Source organism: Anomaloglossus baeobatrachus, chromosome 4 (assembly GCF_048569485.1).
Source record: "Anomaloglossus baeobatrachus isolate aAnoBae1 chromosome 4, aAnoBae1.hap1, whole genome shotgun sequence".
NCBI lineage: Eukaryota > Metazoa > Chordata > Amphibia > Anura > Aromobatidae > Anomaloglossus > Anomaloglossus baeobatrachus.
The window spans coordinates 571,907,713-571,931,496 of record NC_134356.1 but is presented as its reverse complement, the minus strand read 5'-3'; the positions used below and the strand labels follow the sequence as shown (position 1 = coordinate 571,931,496).

The window sequence follows — 23,784 nt, the reverse complement described above, 5'->3', positions numbered from 1 at the left end:
TGATTTATTAGTGAAGTCATGTTTTCTGTTCTCTCTGCAGATTATCCTTCCCTTGGATTGGTTCCCATTGAATAAACCCAGTGCCGGCGACTACTTCCATATGGCTTATAACATTATAACTCCGCTGTTACTGCTGAAGGTGAAATGGGATTAATAGTACTCAGGGCTCGAGGGAACTGGGGACCGTCCGAGAGATACTTCATCCTTACTGCCATAGAAATACTTGAAATAGAAATTGTGATCTAAATCTGTATATTATGTATATACTAAATGAAGCAAAGAGCTGCTGGCAATTTGGTGATCATCAGATTAGATTATAAGCGTCTATTTTTGCAGTGTCTAATTCTGACATTCTGTTATTGCATTGCAATGATATTTAAAAAAAAAATGTTTTTGGGAAGTTGCAATTTCTGAAAGTCCCTAAAATAATCCTTATAAAGCAGAGATGGGGAGCATATTTTTTTTTCTTCTTTAGTGGCCATATAGAAATGTATCCCCTTCATGACGGGGCCAATTTCCGTTCTTGAATTTTAAATTTTTAATCCCCTTCTTCCCAGAGCCACAAGGGTATGTGCCCACTATCGTGGATCACAGCGATTTGGACGCAGCATGTTTCAGCAGGGAAATCCTAAGACAGACAACAGCTGCCCAAGCCTGAATCGTGGGCATGGGCAGCTGCTGTCCTCTGCGGAGTAGACACTTGGCCCTGCAGGTCAAGGCCCACCACGTCCAGGATGCAGGGGGTCCTGATCGTGGGCACGTACCCTAAAAAGCAAATAGAATTCTAATATATTTGGGGGGGCAATTGTTTTTACATTATTCTCTTTTTGGTGAGGCGTGTGGTATTGATATTGCTAATTGCAGCAGCTTTTCTAGGTTTATGTCGGTCTTTTTGCAGTATGTTTACAAAATTACTCATTGCAGCAGTATGTTGTCTCTAACACAAATGCATATTTCAATGTCTAGCTTATCAAAGTGGGAAATGTATCACTTCTCACATTTAAACAACTAAAGCAGTGTGTGGTCTGCTGTATACATCACAGGCTATTAGACTGCTGTATATAAATCACATAGGCTACACGAACTCTGCTATATACATCATATATGAGGTAATGAGACTGCTGTATGTATGTCATGCAGGAGACACTGAGACTGCTTTACATGCATTACACAGAAGACAGCAAAACTGTTGTATACATCAAATAGTAGACCATTAGACCATGGGATCACTAATATATATATATATATATAATATATATACTCACATAGGAGACACCGAGAATGCTATAAATACAGCACATAGATGATGCTGAATCTGCTGCATACATCACATTAGATACACTGAGACTGCTGTTCACACTGACTGATGTCCATACATCACATGTGGGACCCTCAGGCTGCTGTATACATCACATAGGAGATGCCAATACTGCTGTACATAAATCACATTGGCGACATTGAGATTGCTGTATATACATTGCATAGGAGACACTGAGGCTGCTGTATATACATTAAATAAGACACACTGAGACTGCTGTACACATGACATAGGATAAAATGAGACTGCTGCATACAGATAACATAGGATACAGACTACTGCATACATAGCATAGGAAACACTAAAGCCCGCTTTACACGCAACGACCTTGCTAACGAGATGTCATTGGGGTCACGGAATTCGTGACACACATCCGACCTCGTTAGCGTCATCGTTGCGTGTGAAACGCAGGAACGACCGTTAACGATCAAAATTACTTGCCTAATCGTTGATCGTTGACACGTAGTTCCTTTCCCGAATATCGTTGCTGTTGGAGGACACAGGCTGTTCGTCGTTCCTGCGGCAGCACACATCGGTATGTTTGACACCACAGGAACGAGGAACATCACCGTACCTGCGGCCGCCGGCAATCTGAAATGAAGGAGGTGGGCAGGATGTTCGGCCCGCTTATCTCCGCCCTTCCGCTTCTTTTGGACGGCCGCTTTGAACTGCCCCCTTAGAAAGGAGGCGGTTCGCCGGCCACAGCGATGTCGCTAGGTAGGTAAGTATGTGTGACTGGTGTAAGCGATGTTGTGCGCCACAGGCAGCAATTTGCCCGTGACTCACAACCGAGGGGGGCGGGTGCTTTCACCAGCGACATCGCTAGCGATGTCGCTGTGTGTAAAGCCCGCTTTAGACTCTGCTGTACATAAATCACATAAGAAACACTGAACATGGCTGGTGGGCCGGAGGTTCCCCACCCCTTTTTATAGAGGGTCACTTCTTTGTGTAATTAATTTTTTTACAGCAGCTAAACAAAAAACTGTTCACAATAATTTGTACATTACATGGTAATATTTGTAAAATGTAACGTCTGATGTGCATGTGAGTTAAGTTTTTCCAGGCTACAGATGATTTTCTGCAGTTATTGTACATGACTGCAGATTTCTGAATCCTGACACTGTGCAATGCGTTCTGTCCAGATTCTACTTTTTTTTTTTTTACTCAAGAGAATATCACATAACCTTTTGGTTGCTGGCTTGCAAACTGTACATGATTTCTAGGTGGACAATCCCTTAAAGCCTTTAATAGCAAATCACCATCATAGGAGTATTTTATGATTACTTGTATTCAGTAGATCAGGAGTTTTATACCTTGTCTTGTATGACTTCTTATGCAGCTTGAGAGGCCGTGTAAATTTCTGGGGTGTTCAATTGTAGATAAGATTAAATATATGCTATTTAACTTTTGTGTTTCTAAAAATTCTAATCTATCAACTTTTCTTCTGTCTTTTGCAGTTGATAGAAAGGTCTCCAAAGACCCTCCCTAACTCTGTGATCTACATCAGCATTATGACCTTTGTAATGGGGGCCAGTATTCACCTGGTGGGAGATTCAGTCAATCATAGGTTGATCTTCAGCGGATACCAGCTTCATCTGTCTGTGCGGGACAATCCAATAATGCAAAATCTACAGCCCACCACCTTGGTGAGAAAGCAAAGGGGTACACTGGGAATAGGGTTCTGCAATATATATACTGTAGATCAGCCTGGAAGTGTGAAATGCACTGCAGCAAAAAAGAATGTTGTTTTTTTCTTTTTGTTTTTTTTAAATTGTGAAAAGTTTATTCAGAGGGTCATTTATTATTCAACCCTTCAAACCACAAGAATTCTGTTTGCTTCCCCTAAAGTATTAAGAAGTATTTCAGTCACAAAGAACAATGAGCTTCACATGTTTGGATTAATTATCTCTTTTTCCAGCCTTTTCTGACTAATTAAGACCCTCCCCAAACTTGTGAACAGCACTCATACTTGGTCAACATGGGAAAGACAAAGGAGCATTCCAAGGCCATCAGAGACAAGATCGTGGAGGGTCACAAGGCTGGCAAGGGGTACAAAACCCTTTCCAAGGAGTTGGGCCTACCTGTCTCCACTGTTGGGAGCATCATCCGGAAGTGGAAGGCTTATGGAACTACTGTTAGCCTTCCACGGCCTGGACAGCCTTTGAAAGTTTCCTCCCGTGCCAAGGCCAGGCTTGTCCGAAGAGTCAAGGCTAACCCAAGGAAGGAACAACAAGGAAGGCGCTCCGGGAAGATCTCATGGCAGTGGGGACATTGGTTTCAGTCAATACCATAAGTAACGTACTCCACCGCAATGGTCTCCGTTCCAGACGAGCCCGTAAGGTACCTTTACTTTCAAAGCATTATGTCAAGGCTCGTCTACAGTTTGCTCATGATCACTTGTAGGACTCTGAGACAGACTGGTTCAAGGTTCTCTGGTCTGATGAGACCAAGATCGAGATCTTTGGTGCCAACCACACACGTGACGTTTGGAGACTGGATGGCACTGCATACGACCCCAAGAATACCATCCCTACAGTCAAGCATGGTGGTGGCAGCATCATGATGTGGGGCTGTTTCTCAGCCAAGGGGCCTGGCCATCTGTTCCGCATCCATGGGAAGATGGATAGCACGGCCTACCTGGAGATTCTGGCCAAGAACCTCCGCTCCTCCATCAAGGATCTTAAGATGGGTCGTTATTTCATCTTCCAACAAGACAACGACCCAAAGCACACAGCCAAGAAAACCAAGGCCTGGTTCAAGAGGGAAAAAATCAAGGTGTTGCAGTGGCCTAGTCAGTCTCCTGACCTTAACCCAATTGAAAATTTGTGGAAGGAGCTCAAGATTAAAGTCCACATGAGACACCCAAAGAACCTAGATAACTTGGAGAAGATCTGCATGGAGGAGTGGGCCAAGATAACTCCAGAGACCTGTGCCGGCCTGATCAGGTCTTATAAAAGACGATTATTAGCTGTAATTGCAAACAAGGGCTATTCCACAAAATATTAAACCTAGGGGTTGAATAATAATTGACCCACACTTTTATGTTGAAAATTTATTAAAATTTAACTGAGCAACATAACTTTTTGGTTGTTTTGTAAGATTTGTGCATCTGTTAATAAATCCTGCTCTTGTTTGAAGTTTGCAGGCTCTAACTTATTTGCATCTTATCAAACCTGCTAAATCTGCAGGGGGTTGAATACTACTTGTAGGCACTGTGTATATATATGTGTGTATATATATATATATATATATATATATATATATATATATATATATATATATATATATATATATATATATATATATATATTTTAGTACAGAACAAAAGTTTGGACACACCTTCTCATTCAAAGACTTTTTTTCTTTATTTTCATGACTGAAAATTGAAGATTCACATTGAAGGCATCAAAGCTATGAATTAACACATGTGGAATGAAATGCTTAACAAAAAAGTGTGAAACAACTGAAAGTATGTCTTATATTCTAGGTTCTTCAAACTAGCCACCGTTTGCTTTGATTACTGCTTTGCACACTCTTGGCATTGTCTTGATGAGCTTCAAGAGGTAGTCACCGTAAATGGTTTTCATTTCACAAGTGTGCTCTGTCAGGTTTAATAAGTGGGATTTCTTGCCTTATGAATGGGGTTGGGACCATTAGTTGTGTTGTGAAGAAGTTTGGTGAACACACAGCTGATAGTCCTACTGAATAGACTGTTAGAATTTGTATTAAGGCAAGAAAAATGAGTGGCCATCTTTACTTTAAGAAATGAAGGTCAGTCAGTCCGAAAAACTGGGAAAACTTTGAAAGTGTCTAAGTGCAGTGGCAAAAACCATCAAACGCTACAAAGAAACTGGCAAACATGAGGACAGCCCCAGGAAAGGAAGACCAAGACTCACCTCTGCGGCGGAGTATAAGTTTATCCGAGTCACTAGCCTCAGAAATCTCAGGTTAACAGCAGCTCAGATTAGAGACCAGGTCAATGCCACACAGAGTTCTACAAGCAGACACATCTCTAGAACAACTGTTAAGAGGAGACTTTGTGCAGCAGGCCTTCAAGGTAAAATGGACATTAGACCAGTGGAAATCTGTGCTTCTTTGTCGCTCCATTGGGAGACCCAGACAATTGGGTGTATAGCTTCTGCCTCCGGAGGCCACACAAAGTATTACACTTAAAAGTGTAAACCCCTCCCCTCTGCCTATACACCCCCCTGTGCATCACGGGCTCCTCAGTTTTTATGCTTTGTGTTGAAGGAGGCACACATGCACGCAAGCTCCACAATTTAGTCAGCAGCAGCTGCTGACTATATCGGATGGAAGAAAAGAGGGCCCATAACAGGGCCCCCGGCATGCTCCCTTCTCACCCCACTCTGGTCGGCGGTGCTGTTAAGGTTGAGGTACCCATTGCGGGTACAAAGGCTGGAGCCACATGCTGTTTTCCTTCCCCATCCCTTAGGGGCTCTGGGTGAAGTGGGATCCTAACCGGTCACCATGCACTGGGACCGTGCTCCCTCCGCAGCCCCTGGGGGAATCTGCTGGACAGGAGACCCGGTATCGTCAGGGACAGGCCCTGCTCCTCTGAGGTACTCTGTGTCCCCTTGGGGACGGCGCATAGAGCGCCTGTGTAACGGACGCTGCAGCACCTGCCGGGTGTTTTGCGTCGCCGGGACTACCGCGCCGACCGCGCTTGTTTGCCGGCCGCGCTAATAAATTTAGTCCCCGGCTTTTGCGGCCTAGTACCGCAAACTCCCGCCCCCGGGCCTGCCAGTCAGGGGTGAGGGCGGGACGCTAGACTGCATGTCAGCGGTGAGGGCTGGAGCATACTGAGGTATCCTCCTCCCCCCCTCACTGAGCACTGCGGGGCACCAGATTCCCGCACTTTCTGAGGCACGCCCACGGCTCCCTCCTCCTCTCAGAACGCTGGCAGCCATTCCTATCAGCACTTCTGACGCTGGAGAACTTCAGAGGGGAGACAACACCGAGCTCCACAGCTCTGGGAGGCCCAGGCAGGGAATCTGGTGGTCACACAACCGCTGAGGGCGGTCGGTAAGCCGCACCTGTTACTAGGTGCTGGCCCCCCTGGGTGCCGAAGTGTATATTTATATGCTTATATTGTATACATTTACTCTGTACGGCCGCACTATTTGCTTTTGGCTATATACCCTCACTGATTGCTCTAAGGGGAGACAACAGCATGTCGTCCGCAAAAAGCAAGGGTGCCAAGGCACAGGCTTATTTTGCAACCTGTACCTCATGTGCGGCTATGCTACCTGCAGGTTCCACCTACCCTCATTGTGTGCAATGCTTGGCCCCTGTGACACTCACTCAGCCGGAGCCTCAGCCACTGGTGGGACCCTCGGCCCAGGTGGAACCACCTGCTGCCACTGTCCAGGTGACAGGGACAGAGTTTGCAGTATTCGCTGACAAACTTTCTGAGTCTATGGATAGATGGTCTGCTAAGATACTAGAAGCTTTGCAGTCCAGACCGGTAACACAGGCCCCGGGCACTGTTGAATCATTGCTCTCAGACCCCCCTCGGTCGGCGCAGCAAAGTGCTCCTGGGGCGACTCATAGGTCCCACGGTGAGGACTCCGACACGGACCGCAGTCCCAGACCGGCTAAGCGGGCTCGCTGGGAGCTTCCCTCGACTTCATCACACTGCTCAGGGTCTCAGCATGAGGACTCTCTGGAGGATGAAGCGGAGGTGGCAGATCAGGGCTCTGATCCTGACGCCGCTCTCAACCTTGATACACCTGAAGGGGACGCCATAGTAAACGACCTTATATATCAATCAGGTATTAGAACTTTCTCCTCCAACTCCTCCGATTGAGGAGTCAGCTTCTCAGCAGGAGAAATTCCAATTTAGGTTTCCCAAACGTACACGGAGTGCGTTTCTTGATCACTCCAACTTCAGAGATACAGTCCAGAAACACCGAGCTTTTCCGGATAAGCGCTTTACTAAGCGCCTTAATGACACACGTTATCCCTTCCCCCCTGACGTAGTCAAGGGTTGGGCTCAGTGTCCCAAGGTGGATCCTCCAGTCTCTAGACTGGCGGCTAGATCCATAGTTGCAGTGGCAGATGGTTCATCACTCAAGGATGCCACTGACAGGCAGATAGAGCTCCTGATGAAATCCATCTATGAAGCTATAGGCGCGTCTTTTGCTCCGGCATTCGCAGCCGTATGGGCACTCCAAGCTATCTCAGCTTGTCAGTCTGAGATTAATGCAGTCACACGTGCCTCTACTCCGCAGGTTGTGTCTTTAACCTCTCAGGCGTCTGCTTTTGCGTCCTACACCATGAATGCTGTCCTGGACTCTGCGAGCCGTACGGCGGTAGCATCCGCCAATTCAGTGGCAGTCCGCAGGGCCATGTGGCTACGTGAATGGAAGGCAGACTCTGCTTCCAAAAAGTTCTTAACCGGTTTGCCATTTTCTGGCGACCGCCTGTTTGGCGAGCAATTGGATGAAATTATTAAACAATCCAAGGGAAAGGACTCGTCCTTACCCCAGTCCAAACCAAACAGACCTCAACAACGGAAGGTACAATCGAGGTTTCGGTCCTTTCGGCCCTCAGCCAGGTCTCAATTCTCCTCGTCCAACAGGCCACAGAAGGGTCAGAGGAACTCTGATTCATGGCGGTCTAAGTCACGTCCTAAAAAGACCGCCGGAGGAACCGCTCCCAAAGCGGCCTCCTCATGTCTTTCGGCCTCCCCAAACCGCATCCTCGGTCGGTGGCAGGCTCTCCCGCTTTTGCGACGCCTGGTTGCCACATGTCCAAGACCGATGGGTGAGAGACATTGTGTCTCACGGTTACAGGATAGAGTTCAGCTCTCGTCCTCCGACTCGTTTCTTCAGAATATCTCCGCCCCCCGAGCGAGCCGATGCTCTTCTTCAGGCGGTGAGCACTCTGAAGGCAGAAGGAGTGGTGATCCCTGTTCCCCTTCAAGAATGGGGTCACGGTTTTTACTCCAACTTGTTTGTGGTGCCAAAAAAGGACGGATCTTTCCATCCCGTTCTGGACCTCAAACTGCTCAACAGACACGTGAAAACCAGGCGGTTCCGGCTGGAATCTCTCCGCTCCGTCATCGCCTCGATGTCCCAAGGAGACTTCCTAGCATCAATCGACATCAGGGATGCTTATCTCCACGTGCCGATTGCACCAGAGCATCAGCGCTTCCTGCGTTTCGCCATCGGGGACGAACACCTTCAGTTCGTGGCACTGCCTTTTGGCCTGGCGACAGCCCCACGGGTCTTCACCAAGGTCATGGCAACAGTGGTAGCAGTCCTACACTCTCAGGGACACTCGGTGATCCCTTACTTAGACGATCTTCTTGTCAAGGCCCCCTCTCGGGTGGCATGCCAACACAGCCTGAACATTGCTCTGGAGACTCTCCAGAGATTCGGGTGGATCATCAATTTCCCAAAGTCAAAATTGACACCGACCCAGTCGCTGACATATCTCGGGATGGAGTTTCATACTCTCTCAGCGATAGTGAAACTTCCGCTGGACAAACAGCGTTCACTACAGACAGGGGTGCAATCTCTCCTTCGAGCCCAGTCGCACCCCTTGAGGCGCCTCATGCACTTCCTAGGGAAGATGGTGGCAGCAATGGAGGCAGTTCCATTTGCGCAGTTTCATCTGCGTCCACTTCAATGGGACATTCTCCGCAAATGGGACAGGAAGTCGACGTCCCTCGACAGGAACGTCTCCCTTTCTCGGGCAGCCAAGGCCTCCCTTCAGTGGTGGCTTCTTCCCACTTCTTTGTCGAAGGGGAAATCCTTCCTGCCCCCATCCTGGGCTGTGGTCACGACGGACGCGAGTCTGTCAGGGTGGGGAGCGGTCTTCCTCCACCACAGGGATCAGGGTACCTGGACTCAGCCAGAGTCCTCCCTTCAGATCAATGTTCTGGAGATAAGGGCAGTGTATCTAGCCCTAAAGGCGTTCCAGCCGTGGCTGGAAGGCAGGCAGATCCGAATTCAGTCTGACAACGCCACGGCGGTGGCATACATCAACCACCAAGGCGGCACACGCAGTCGGCAAGCCTTCCAGGAAGTTCGGCGGATTCTGCTGTGGGTGGAAGCCACAGCCTCCACCATCTCCGCAGTTCACATCCCGGGCGTAGAAAACTGGGAAGCAGACTTTCTCAGTCGCCAGGGCATGGACGCAGGGGAATGGTCTCTTCACCCGGACGTGTTTCAAGAGATCTGTTGCCGCTGGGGGAAGCCGGATGTCGACCTAATGGCGTCCCGGCACAACAACAAAGTCCCGGCATTCATGGCACGGTCTCAAGATCACAGAGCTCTGGCGGCAGACGCATTAGTTCAGGATTGGTCGCAGTTTCGACTGCCTTATGTATTTCCTCCTCTGGCACTGCTGCCCAGAGTGTTACGCAAGATCAGGTCCGACTGCCGCCGCGCCATCCTCATCGCCCCAGACTGGCCGAGGAGGTCGTGGTACCCGGATCTGTGGCATCTCACGGTGGGTCAACCGTGGGCACTACCAGACCGACCCAGACTTGCTGTCTCAAGGGCCATTTTTCCATCTGAATTCTCCGGCCCTCAACCTGACTGTGTGGCCATTGAGTCCTGGATCCTAGTGTCTTCAGGGTTATCTCAAGAGGTCATTGCCACTATGAGACAGGCCAGGAAACCAACGTCCGCCAAGATCTACCACAGGACGTGGAGGATCTTCTTATCCTGGTGCTCTGATCAGGGTTTTACTCCCTGGCCATTTGCCTTGCCCACTTTTCTGTCCTTCCTTCAATCCGGAATGGAAAAGGGTTTGTCTCTCGGCTCTCTTAAGGGACAAGTCTCGGCGCTCTCTGTGTTTTTTCAAAAGCGTCTAGCCAGGCTTCCGCAGGTACGCACGTTCCTGCAGGGGGTTTGCCACATAGTCCCTCCTTACAAGCGTCCGCTAGAACCCTGGGATCTGAACAGGGTGCTAACTGCTCTTCAGAAACCACCATTCGAGCCAATGAGGGATATTTCTCTTTCACGCCTTTCGCAGAAGGTGGTCTTCCTAGTGGCAGTCACATCACTTCGGAGAGTGTCTGAGCTAGCTGCACTGTCATGCAAAGCCCCCTTCCTGGTGTTTCACCAGGACAAGGTGGTTCTGCGTCCGGTTCCGGAATTTCTCCCTAAGGTGGTATCCCCTTTTCATCTCAATCAGGATATCTCCTTACCTTCTTTTTGCCCTCATCCAGTTCACCAATGTGAAAAGGATTTGCACTTGTTAGATCTTGTGAGAGCACTCAGACTCTACATTTCTCGTACGGCGCCCCTGCGCCGCTCGGATGCGCTCTTTGTCCTTGTCGCTGGCCAGCGTAAAGGGTCGCAGGCTTCCAAGTCAACCTTGGCTCGGTGGATCAAGGAACCAATTCTTGAAGCCTACCGTTCTTCTGGGCTTCCGGTTCCTTCAGGGCTGAAAGCCCATTCTACCAGAGCCGTGGGTGCGTCCTGGGCATTGCGGCACCAGGCTACGGCTCAGCAGGTGTGTCAGGCGGCTACCTGGTCGAGTCTGCACACTTTCACGAAACACTATCAGGTGCATACCTACGCTTCGGCAGATGCCAGCCTAGGTAGGTGAGTCCTTCAGGCGGCGGTTGCCCACCTGTAGGAAGGGGCCGTTTTACGGCTCTTTTACCGAGGTATTCTTTTACCCACCCAGGGACTGCTTTTGGACGTCCCAATTGTCTGGGTCTCCCAATGGAGCGACAAAGAAGAAGGGAATTTTGTTTACTTACCGTAAATTTCTTTTCTTCTAGCTCCTATTGGGAGACCCAGCACCCGCCCCTGTTCCCTTCGGGCTGTTGTTCTTTTGTGTACACATGTTGTTCATGTTGAATTGTTCTTGGTTCATGGTTTTCAGTTCTCCGAACATCCTTCGGATTGAATTTACCTTAGACCAATTTATAAGTTTCCTCCTTCCTGCTTTTGCACCAAAACTGAGGAGCCCGTGATGCACGGGGGGGTGTATAGGCAGAGGGGAGGGGTTTACACTTTTAAGTGTAATACTTTGTGTGGCCTCTGGAGGCAGAAGCTATACACCCAATTGTCTGGGTCTCCCAATAGGAGCTAGAAGAAAAGGAATTTACGGTAAGTAAACAAAATTCCCTTCTTTGGTCTGATGAGTCCAAATTTGAGATCTTTGGATCCAACCACCGTGTCTTTGTGCGACGCAGAAAAAGTGAGTGGATGGACTCTACATGCCTGGTTCCCATCGTGAAGCATGGAGGAGGAGGTGTGATGCTGTGGGGGTTCTTTGCTGGTGACACTGTTGGGGATTTATTCAAAATTGAAGGCATACTGAACCAGCATGCCTACCACAGCATCTTGCAGTGGCATGCTCTTCCATCCGGTTTGCGTTTAGTTGGACCATTTATTTTTCAACAGGACAATGACCCAAACACACCTCCAGGCTGTGTAAGGGCTATTTGACTAGAAGGAGAGTGATGGGGTGCTACGCCAGATGACCTGGCCTCCAGTCATCAGACCTGAACCCAATCGAGATGGTTTGGGGTGAGCTGGACCGCAGAGTGAAGGCAAAAGGACCAACAAGTGCTAAGCATCTCTGGGAACTCCTTCAAGACTGTTGGAAGACAATTTCCGGTGACTACCTCTTGAAGCTCATCAAGAGAATTCCAAGGCTGTGCAAGGCAGTAATGAAAGCAAAAGGTGGCTACTTTGAAGAACCTAGAATATAAGACATATTTTTAGTTTCACACTTTTTTGTTAAGCATTTCATCCCACACGTGTTAATTTATAGTTTTGATGCCTTCAATATGAATATACAATTTTCAGAGTCATGAAAATAAAGAAAATTCTTTGAATGAGAAGATGTGTCCAAACCTTTGGTCTGTACTGTATATAGGTTAAGAAACAGGACTAACATTTGTGTCACCAAGCTATCAGTTGCATGAACACCACAGCACCAGTAAATACTAATTACATCTAATTACCTGGATCTACTTCACTTTTGACATATATATATATATATATATATATATATTATTATAATATTATATATATATATATTATTATAATATTATATATATATATATTATTATAATATTATATATATATATATTATTATAATATTATATATATATATTATTATAATATTATATATATATATTATTATAATATTATATATATATATATATATTATTATAATATTATATATATATATATATATTATTATAATATTATATATATATATATATATTATTATAATATTATATATATATATATATTATTATAATATTATATATATATATATATTATTATAATATTATAATATTATATATATATATTATTATAATATTATATATATATATTATTATAATATTATATATATATATATATTATTATAATATTATATATATATATATATTATTATAATATTATATATATATATATTATTATAATATTATATATATATATATATATATATATATATATATATTATAATATATTTACACACTGTATGAGTCTGCAGTAGGAGGATGAAGGATCTCTATTAACCCAAAAGGTTCAATATGTATTATATATTGTAGGGAGATCATCGCTTTCATTCCGTATGTGCGTTATTCCATTGTCATGTACTGCTCCGTACCTCTTATTTTCATCCTTCTTTACATTCCAGGTGGACTCTTTTGAGTTGTTGTACTACTATGATGAGTACTTGGGTCACTCCATGTGGTAAGTATTACCCGGTGTTTGTGTCACCTGCAATATTTGAGCTAATGTCCTTTTCATACGGGTGTGCAGCTTGGTGGCGGGCTTGTATTCCTGTGTTAGATTCTCCTTATTCCCCAAACTGTTACTTTTTCTTTCACTTTGAAAACTAATTATTGACGTGACTTTCTTTTCCTCTTTTGCTGGAAGTGTTTGGAAAGTTTTGGGTGCCTTGATTTGAACAGGAGGGAGATTTGCAGTACCTGACGCAGCCACAAAGCAGTTTACTGATCTGTGCTGTGTAACTCCACAACTAAGCACTCCTGTATTACTGCTATCATCTGATCGACGACTGCTATGTGTCACAGGGGTACCGGGTCGTGTGCGATTTGTCATTTCCGGAGGGGGGGGGTGGTATTAGACACTTTTCTGTCTTGTGATACTCGACAACTATTTTGCGCCAAATTCTTCACTATGGCACGCATAGTTAGTGAATTTTGGACAAAATGAAAAATTCTTTTATTTTTTTTTTTTTGTCATTTATCCTTCTTTTTCAGCATTTTTCTTTTGGTTTTTTTAGTGTAAAAATTCATATGTTCTGCTAAAATGTTACACAAGTTTCTGAAGTTCATAAAATCACTCCGTGGCGGGGTGCAGGTATTTGCGTAAAAACAATTATCACTCTTTAAAAAGTTGCAGTCAATGAGTCAGCTGAAGGCATCTGGAATCCCCAACTCTGCCCACAATGGCAAACATAAAAAAATGCAGGCAAACATATGCAAAGTAGATTTAAAAAAAAAAATTTGTTAAGTTAATTAGCCCTTGAGTTTCTTATGTCTATTACACATATTTGTGTGTTTATAGAGCATGTATATGTGTGTATGTATGTATGTATGTATGCTTTACACATACATACCAGCCTGTGTCTCCTCTTCAGCTTTAGACTTCTGCAATTAAGTAACCCTTGCTGCTAACATCATGGCCACATGACTGTGAAGTCACAAAGGTCCTTTAAGAAGACTTACCATATTATGATGGAAATTATGGGGACCCTGGGAAATTGCCCAGTTTTGCTCTCCCTTCCCCCTAATGCCAGTCCTGCATACCACCATGTCTTCTGTTTGGTTCATTTAGACTCCTGCAATTAAGATTTGGTTACATCTTGGTCACATGACTGTGAAGTCACCAGAGGACCTTAAACAATCTTAACCTCAGAATACAAACTCTGGGATGCATAACAGAATGGGGGCCTTGAGAAATTGCGTAGTTTGACTACTCCATCCTGCTCATAATATACCCCCATCCTGCTCATAATATACCCCCATCCTGCTCATAAAATACCCCCATCCTGGTATATGGCCTGTATCCTGTGGCACAGAAAAAAAATATAAACGTTTATACTCCCCTTTCCTCACTCCATGCAGCATGGATCATCTTCTTTTCTGTCTCAGCTGCAGCGCCGCTGAGTGGAGCCATCACCGTGTGTGGAGCCGTCCCCCTGCAGCATCGCGATGTCTTCCTGTCTGTCCCGGTCAGCTGATCTGTGTGGACGCTAACTGTGAGCACAGCGATGACGTCATCGCTGTGCTCACCGCTTTCTACACAGATCAGCTGACCGGGACAGACAGGAAGACATCGCGATGCTGCAGGGGGACGGCTCCACACACGGTGACTGATGAGTACACTGATTCACCGCACCCCGCGCTGATAATGATGCACGGTGGCAGTGAATACAGCCGCACATGATCACTCCAGGCTGTAGTTGCCAGGGGTGATCATGCGGGCAGGCTGTTTAATATGCGCGCATTCACCACCCATCACCCCACCCACCTGTCAGCGCTGACTTCAGCACTGAGAGATGATGGGCAGGAGGATGGGCATGCATATTAAATGAGCGGGCTCACGTGGTCACGGCAAGCTGCTACAGCTTGCTCGTGCCCCCGATGACCCGCTCTACCGCAGCACCTCATTCCCCGCAGCCACATTCAGACCATAAGACGCACCCCCCACTTTCCCCCAACATTTGGGGGGGGGGGGGGAGTGCGTCTTATGGTCCGGAAAATACGGTATCTGTTGAATATTGTTACACTGTAATGTCTGATATTGTCTCCAAAGTGCTGCCGAATCTGCTATAAAATCATTATTAAAGAGAACCTGTCAGGTCCAATGTGCACCCAGAACCACGAGCAGTTCTGGGTGCGGTGTATGTGCACCCTTTGAGTTATACTATTCATCTTACCACTTCACATGCTGTAAAACGGGGGAAAAGAATAAATCCAAACTTGAAGAAATTTGTGAAGAAAAAACAGACACAATTTCAACTGGGCTTTTTGGGAATTTGTTTTTCATTGAACTTTTTGTGGTGAAAGTGACCTTGCAATATGACTCTCCTCATCAGTGCAATTCAATTGATGCCAAATATGACCAGTTTTATTATTTTAGTGGTATTAAAAAACAAAACAGAATGTTAAGGTCGCCAAGGCCCTAACATTTACATTTTTCTGTCGATGGAGCTCTGTGATGGGTTGTTGTTGTTTTTTGGGGGTGTTTTTTTTTTTTTTTTTTTTTTTACACTGTTTTTATTGATCCCATATTGGGATAAATATGACGTTTTGATTGTGTGTTGCATTTTTTATGGCATTGCTAAAATTAAAAAAAACTTAATTTTGGCGTTCTTGAATTTTTTTTTATTTTTTTGTTCAGAGTGTTTACCAATCTTGTTCATTATTTTATATTTTGAAAGGGATATATCAAACTTTTCTAAGTGCAAGCGATACCACATTTGTTTTTGTTTTTTTATGGGACAAAACAGCGTGATTTGAACTTTAGTTTTTGTTTTTGTGTTTTTTTTTTCATATTGACTTTTTTTTTTGGTTTTTGTTTTTTCCTTTACTGCTTTGAGTCCCTTTTAGGGATCTATAACCTGTGATCATCTAACTGCTTGTGCTATATACTGCAAGGCCACAGCAATGCTGTATATAGTAAATATTGCAGTCTCCTGTTGAAGCCAGGCTTCCAAGGAGCACGGCTATGAAGAGCACAGAGGTCTTCAGCAGACCCCCTTCTGTCATAGCCGCCCATTGGTGACCCGCGATCACGTCACGAGTGCGCTGATGGGCGTACCCCTATGGCGGCACGTGTTAAATATCACTGTCGAACTTGAACAGGTTAACTATCGCAAAAGGCGCTACAATCCACCTATGATTGATAGTGGCAGGTCCTGGCTGTAACCCACAGCCATTAACTGTCTGGTATAGTATGACCTCACCTCGTGAAGCCACTCCATACACCTGCTTCCAACATGCACCGTTCATATACGACAGATGTCGTAAAGGGGTTAATAATATCAAATTGACAGACACCCATCTGTGGGTCTTTTTGTCCCCCTGGTTTGACAAAGGATGAGCACATTGCATGTGCAAATAGTGTATAGCCAAGTGTCTTATAACCTAGTCATGAACAGCATATATCAAAGTATAGAAGTATTGCAACCATTCTGTCCCCTCAGTGGGTATCGAGACAATGACAACCAAGTATCACTATAGGGCGCAGTCACACGGCCGTATGACTCTTCCAAGGATCTCATTGCAATCCTCAGACTCTCGATTATGCCCAATGTGATTAGTCGCCCCAGATGGTCAATAATGGATTCAGGAATAACTGATGTGACCAGATATTGTACCATAAGGAATTCAATGATATCTATATATGTTATTTACATATATGCCACAAACAAGGTACACATATTAAAATAAGTGATGAGAAGAAAGGTGGGAATCAACACTCTACTCCTCACCCTTCCTGCCATACAGGGGTCGGCGTCCTAAAGTTTACGGACGCCCCCGTTCCTCGTCGGCTTGAGTCCTATAACAGCCCTCCACTCACACTAGGAGAATACCGTGTGTCCTAATTTAAAAGTGGGTAAGGTGAAACACCCAAAAACAGACCCATAAGGACAGTGTGTGACATAATAAATTTCTGTCGATGGATGTCATAAATTATATATGGGGAAAACTGGACAAATGCAACAACAGTTTTTTATGATCCTTATTTCCTCTTGACTGATAGTCGACTGAGTCAGAACCTCCCCCATATATAATTTATGACATCTATTGACAGAAATTTATTATCTTGACTAAACTAATGTCACACACTGTCCTTACGGGTCTGTTTTTGGGTGTTTCACCTTACCCACTTTTAAATTAGGACACACGGTATTCTCCTAGTGTGAGTGGAGGGCTGTTATAGGACTCAAGCCGACGAGGAACGGGGGCGTCCGTAAACTTTAGGACGCCGACCCCTGTATGGCAGGAAGGGTGAGGAGTAGAGTGTATTGATTCCCACCTTTCTTCTCATCACTTATTTTAATATGTGTACCTTGTTTGTGGCATATATGTAAATAAAAAATGTTTTTTTAGGTAATTGAGTCTTTTTGGTTTATGGTTTAATATAATTACCTTGATATCTTCTTCGGTTTTTGATCTATATATGTTACACACTGCGCCATCATTTATATTTTTTGCATTTCACTCTCAGTAGGGAAGAACTGTTATAGCATACCCAACTCCTGGTTAAGTGTGACTTTGTTTCTGGGGGAAAAAAAAATCTTCCAATTACATCAAAAACTCATCGTGGGAACGTAGCCTTAAGGGTACTTTACACGCTGCGACATCGCTAGCGATCTTGTTAGCGATGTGAAATTCTACATCGCAAGTGCGATCTTTCGAGATCGCACATGCATAAAATAACCTATGTGCGATCTCAAAAGATCGCACTTGCGATCTAGAATTTCACATCGCTAATGAGATCACTAGCGAGGTCGCAGCGTGTAAAGTACCCTTTAGGCTATGTCTGCACGCTGCGTTCTTGATTTGACAAATAAATGCACCCTCTGGCAGACTGTAAACACTGCGTTTGACAAAAAAATGCATCCAAAACGCATGCGTTTTGGATGCATTTTTGACTGACACTGACCTCGATTGAACCTCTGAGGTCAGTGCCAGGACACAGTAGTGTGGGGTCCGCAGCAGTGATGTCAAAGCTTCACCTGAGTTCACTGTCATTGGCTCTGTCTCTGTGTCGTGGCCCAATTTGCGGTCACAGGTGAAGGACTCGCCTGTGACCGCAGATCACCTGAGTGACTGAAGTGAGCAGCGCGATCAGCGGTGCTGTCACTCAGGTTAACCGCAGCCACAGCCGGAGTCCTCCACCTGTGACCGCAAATCTCCTGAGTGAGGGCACCGCTGATCTCACAGCTCACTTCAGTCACTCGGGCGACTTGCTGTCACAGGTGGAGGACTCCACCTGTGGCCGCGGGTAACCTAAGTGACGTCACCACTGATGGCACGACTCACTTCAATTGCTCCGTGGAGCTCACAGGGAGCGGTCGTGTTCTATGGCCGCTCACTGTCAGCTTCTGATGTAGCAGAGCTGAAAGCGGCGTGGGACCTCTTGTGGATTACGTCTGATTTGGAGGGATGTTTGGGGATTAATAAAGTGGTGAAAGAGGGTGTTGTTTTTTTTTTTTGTTTTTTTTTTTTTTTTTTTCCAAATAAAGGATTTTTTGGGTGCATGCGTTTATTTACTTTCACTTACAGATTAATCATGGGGGGGTGTCTCATAGATGCCTGCCATGATTAACCTAGGACTTCATGCCAGGTATGGGCTGCCATTAACTCCTTATTACCCTGATTGCCAACGCACCAGGGCAATTCGGTAAGAGCCGGTTGAGTCCCAGGGCTGTCGCATCTAATGGATACAGCAATTCCGGGCGGCTGCTGGCTGATATTTTGAAACAAGAAAGCCTGCGGAGACACCATAACCTGTTTCTCAACGCTGGCAGGAAAATAGCCAGGTCTTTCACCGGGAAGGAACAACCATGGGAAGGGCAGTCTCCAGTCAAGGAAACCACCTATGCCAAAACATGGTATCCATCCAAAGTCAGCTGTTTCGGGGTATTTGCCCCTTATCAGTGTGGAGTAGGAAACTGGCTAGTGGGAGCAATGCCTAGTAGAAGACTACATAAGCAAGGATGGTTGACCTTAGGGAGATCAACATCTAACACCGCGGAGACACCATCACGTGTTTCTCAACGCAGGGATTCTAGAGCAATGCCCCCTGGGAAATATTGTTTTTAATATTTCCCAGGGGGCATTGCTCTAGAATCACTGCGTTGAGAAACACGTGATGGTGTCACCGCGGTGTTGGATGTTGATCTCCCTAAGGTCAACCATCCTTGGCTGATATTTTGAGACTGGGGGGCAGCCTAAAAATAGGCCTCCCCAGTCTGAGAATACCAGCCCCCAGCTGTGTGGCTTTATCTTGGCTGGGTATCAATTGGGGGGGGACCACACGTCGTGGTTTTTTTTTTTGTTTGTTTTTTTTTTTTATTTTACTGCGCGATATAGACCTGCCCACCGACTGCTGTGATTGGTTGCAGTCAGACGAGCCCCCACGCTGAGCGACGCCTGTCAGACTGCAACCAATCATAGGCAGCAGTGGGCGGGGGAAGCAGTGAATATGAGATTGCCTAGTGAGCGGATGGCACTTTCAGAAGCAGGAGAAGCCGCAGGAGCAGTTTGACAGCTGTGCAGCGCCGGTGATCGGTGAGTATGAGAGCGGGGGAGAGAGAGAGACCGACCGACACAGAGAGAGAGACCTGCATTTTTATTGACAAGAATGCATACAAGATGCAACCAAAATGCACAGCTAAACATTTTGGTTATGTTTTGACACCTCATTCATTTCATGGGTGGAAAATACAACCAAAACGCACAGAAAGTGACATGCTGCTTTTTTTTTTTTTTTGGCAATGATTCTGACAAATATTTGATAAACAAAATGCTGTCTAAGAAAAGAGGAACTTGCGCGTGGAAATTTCTGACTTCTCATAGACTTTGCTGGGGAAGCACAACGCATGCATTTTATCAATGACAGTGCAGTTTTAAATGCAGCCAAAACGCAGAAAAAAAACCAAGTGCGCACATAAGCCTGCTTTACACATTACAATTAATCGTGCGATCGCATGTGCGATCGCACCCGCCCCCATCGTTTGTGCGGCACGGGCAATTTCTTGCCTGTGGCGCACAATGCTGTAATCCCCGTCACACGTACTTGCCTTCCATATGACCTCGCTGTGAGCGGCGAACATCAACTTCCTGAAGGGGGAGGGACAATCTGTGTCACAGCGACGTCACACAGTGGCCCCTAGAAGCGGAGGGGCGGAGATGAGCGGGACGTAACATCCCGCCCACCTCCTTCCTTCCGCATTGGCGGCGGCCGCAGGTAAGCTGCAGTTCATCGTTCCCGGGGTGTCACACGGAGAGATGTGTGCTGCCTCGGGAACATTGAGCAACTGGACGTTCGATTTTTAGAAAATGAGCGACATGTCAACAATGAACGAGAAGGTGAGTATTTCTGCTCGTTCATAGCTGTCACGCGCTACGATGTCACTAACTATGCCTAATGTGCGTCACTTACGACGTGACCTCGCCGACATCTCGTTAGATATATTGTAGCGTGTAAAGCCCGCTTTAGCCTTTTAGAATTCAGTGGTGCTCAGAACCTTCACATTGTGAACCTGTATAAAATGTCATTAAGTTTTGTTTGTTTTTTCTTAGGTATATTCCATTTTTTCTCATCCTATTCATTTACTTCTCTGGCTGCTTTACGACTGTGAAACGGGAAAGTGAGATGCCTTTATCCGCCTGGTCATTGCTGCTCCCTAGCAGCCTGTATTACTGGCAAGTATCTTTATAGCTCTCCTCCTAATAAAACAGTTATCCTATAAATATTCTACATGGTTGTACCAGATTTATGCCTTGATGTAAGGGTCTGTCTACCAAGTGATACTTGACAAACAGATCCAGTATACAGTGAAGGAAATTATTATTTGAATCCTTGCTGATTTTGTAAGTTTGCCCACTGACAAAGACATGAACAGTCTATAATTTTAAGGGTAGGTTAATTTTAACAGTGAGAGGTAGAATACCCAAAATAAATTCCAGAAAATCGCTGTATAAATTTATTTGCATTTTGCAGTGAGAAATAATTATTTGATCCCTCTGGCAATCAAGACTTAATACTTGATGGCAAAACCCTTGTTGGAAAGCCCAGCAGTCAGATGTTTTTTGTAGTTGATGAGGTTTGCGCACATGTCAGGAGGAATTTTGCTCCACTTCTCTTTGCAGATCATCTCTAAATCATTAAGATTTTGAGGCTGTCGCTTGGCAACTTCGAGCTTCAGCTCCCTCCATAAGTTTTCTATGGGATTGATTAAGATCTGGAGACTGGCTAGGCCACTCCTTGACCTTTTAATGTGCTTCTTTTTGAGCCACTCCTTTGTTACCTGGACTGTATGTTTGGGGTCATTGAAAATGTTGTGGCTGGGTCATCCAGCATCATCATGTCCTGGCGCAGGGAAGGAGTTTGTCACTCAGGATTTACGGTACATGGCTCCATCCATTGTCCCATTGATGTGGGGAAGTAGTCCTGTGCCCTTAGCAGAGAAACACCCCAAAACAATGTTTCCACCTCCATGCTTGACAGTGGAGACTGTGTTCTTTGTGTCATAGGCAGCATTTCTTTTCCTCCAAACACGGCAAGTTGAGTTAAGGCGAAAGCGCTCAACGTTTGTCTCATCTGACCACAGCACCTTCTCCCAGTCACTCTCAGAATCATCCAGGTCTCGTTGGCAAAGTTCAGACGGGCCTGCATATATGCCTTCTTGAGCAGTGTAACTTTGCGGGCACTGCAGAATTTTAATCCATTTCGGCGTAATGTGTTACCAATGGTTTTCTTGGTGACAGTGGTCCCAGCTGCTTTGAGATCATTAACAAGTTCCCCCCGTGTAGTTTTAGGCTGATCTCTCCCCTTCCTCATGATCATACATACCCCACAAGGTGAGATTTTTCATGGAGCCCCAGATCGATGTCGATTTGACACTCATTTTGTATTTTTTCCATTTTCTTTCTATTGCACCATCAGTTGTCTCCTTCTCACCCAGCGTCTTACTTATGGTTTTGTAGCCCATTCCAGCCTTGTGCGGGTCTATGATCTTGTCCCTAACATCCTTAGAAAGCTCTTTGGTCTTGCCCATGTTATAGAGGTTAGAGTCTGACGGATTTATTCAGTCTGTGGACAAGTCTTTTATACAGGTGACCATGTAACACAGCTGTCTTTAATGGAGGTAATGAGTAGATTAGGAGCGTCTAAGTGGTCTGTAGGAGCAAGAACTCTTAATGTTGGTAGGGGATTAAATACTTATTTCTCTCTGCAAAATACAAATAATTTTATATAATTTATACAATGTGATTTTCTGGATTTTATTTTGGATATTCTATCTCTCACTATTTAAAATTAACCTGCCCTTAAAATTATAGGCTGTTCATGTCTTGTCAGTGGCAAACTTACAAAATCAGCAAGGGATGAAATAATTATTTCCTTCACTGTACATAATAAAATTGGGCCCATATTTTCTACTACTGAATAGTGAAATAAATCTGAGTATGGTGCATTTGTCTTAGTTTTCCTGTACTATTTCTTCCAGGTATCTGGTGACTGAGGGGCAAATATTCATCATCTTCATCTTCACATTCTTTGCTATGCTTGCTCTCATCTTGCACCAGAAGCGTAAAGGCCTGCGCCTGGACAGCAATGGCCTTTTCCTGCTTTTCTCATTTTCTGTCACTTTGCTCCTCATAGCGGTCTGGATCGTGTGGTTATGGAATGACAAAATCCTGCGGAAGAAATACCCTGGAGTAATATATATCCCCGAGCCCTGGGCGTTTTATACTCTGCACATCAACAGCTTGCACTGAGCATGGAGCATGGCCGAAGCCCGGACCGGTTCTTCCCTTTTGTAGTCACTTGTAGGAGTGGGACTTACTATAGACTTCCATTATTTTCCCTGTATGACCTGAGTAGAGGGAAGTAAGAGGAGAGAGCCTGATTTTCTTCTTACTGTAGTAGATTTTTTGCCATTTTTAATGCAGAATAATTATATTTTAGTATATGGCACTTGCTTTATTCCAGCACTGTGTTCTCTGTTACATTACCAGACTTTTACAAGGAAGGCAGAAAGGGCAAGGTACGCTTTACAGGGCAGTGTACTGCCTCTACTACGGATTGCTGGCTGCCCGCGGCACTGGCACAGGGGATTTATGATCTAAGGACCTGTTCAGACAATCAGTTGTGGAAATGCATCTTCAAAGAATTGTTATCTGTCAAACATGAGGGCAGATTGGGCAATAAGTCATCTCCGAAATCTCTGCAATTACCTGTGGATGGTTCTTTCAGAATAAAAGCTCTATTTTCTATTTATTGTGAAGTCTTCTCGTTTTTGCAGACTTGGATTGTGATTGATTGACCCTCATTGGTAAAGTTTTTTTTTTTTTTTACTTTGTTAATTCATGTGTAAAATCTGTAGAATAATGAGTAAAAGATCAATCCAGGAGGAGATGGGAGCAGATATAAACAACTTTGTAATATCTTATCAGAGAAATCTGCTTCTTTCTCCTCCTGGATTGATCTTTCACTCTCAAAGGGAATCTGTCAGCAGGTTTTTGCTAAGTAAGCTTAATCCCTTCACGACCGGCCGATTTTGCGTGTTCCGTTTTTTGGTTTTTTTTTGGGGGGGGTTTCCATTTTTCTTCTCAGAGCCGTAACTTTGTTTATTTTTCAGTCAATCTTGCCATATGAGGGCTCGTTTTTTGCGGAACGAGCTGTACTTTTAAATGAAACCATGAGTTTTACCTTATAGTTTACTGAAAAACAGCAAAGAAATTCCAAATG

General features: G+C 45.0%; 1 protein-coding gene across 2 annotated transcripts in view; it reads left to right on the top strand.

Moving 5' to 3' along the window:
• CLN6 (CLN6 transmembrane ER protein) overlaps positions 1-23,313 on the top strand; it is a 68,899-nt gene extending 45,586 nt beyond the window's left edge. For both annotated transcript variants that reach the window (XM_075346075.1, XM_075346074.1), the window contains exons 3-7: positions 41-139; positions 2,776-2,964; positions 12,962-13,017; positions 20,613-20,735; positions 22,541-23,313. In XM_075346075.1, the coding sequence (XP_075202190.1) occupies positions 41-139; positions 2,776-2,964; positions 12,962-13,017; positions 20,613-20,735; positions 22,541-22,811 (738 nt within the window). In that variant the 3' untranslated portion in view covers positions 22,812-23,313. The remainder of the gene's footprint in view (positions 1-40; positions 140-2,775; positions 2,965-12,961; positions 13,018-20,612; positions 20,736-22,540) is intronic.
• Positions 23,314-23,784: the final 471 nt, after the last annotated feature.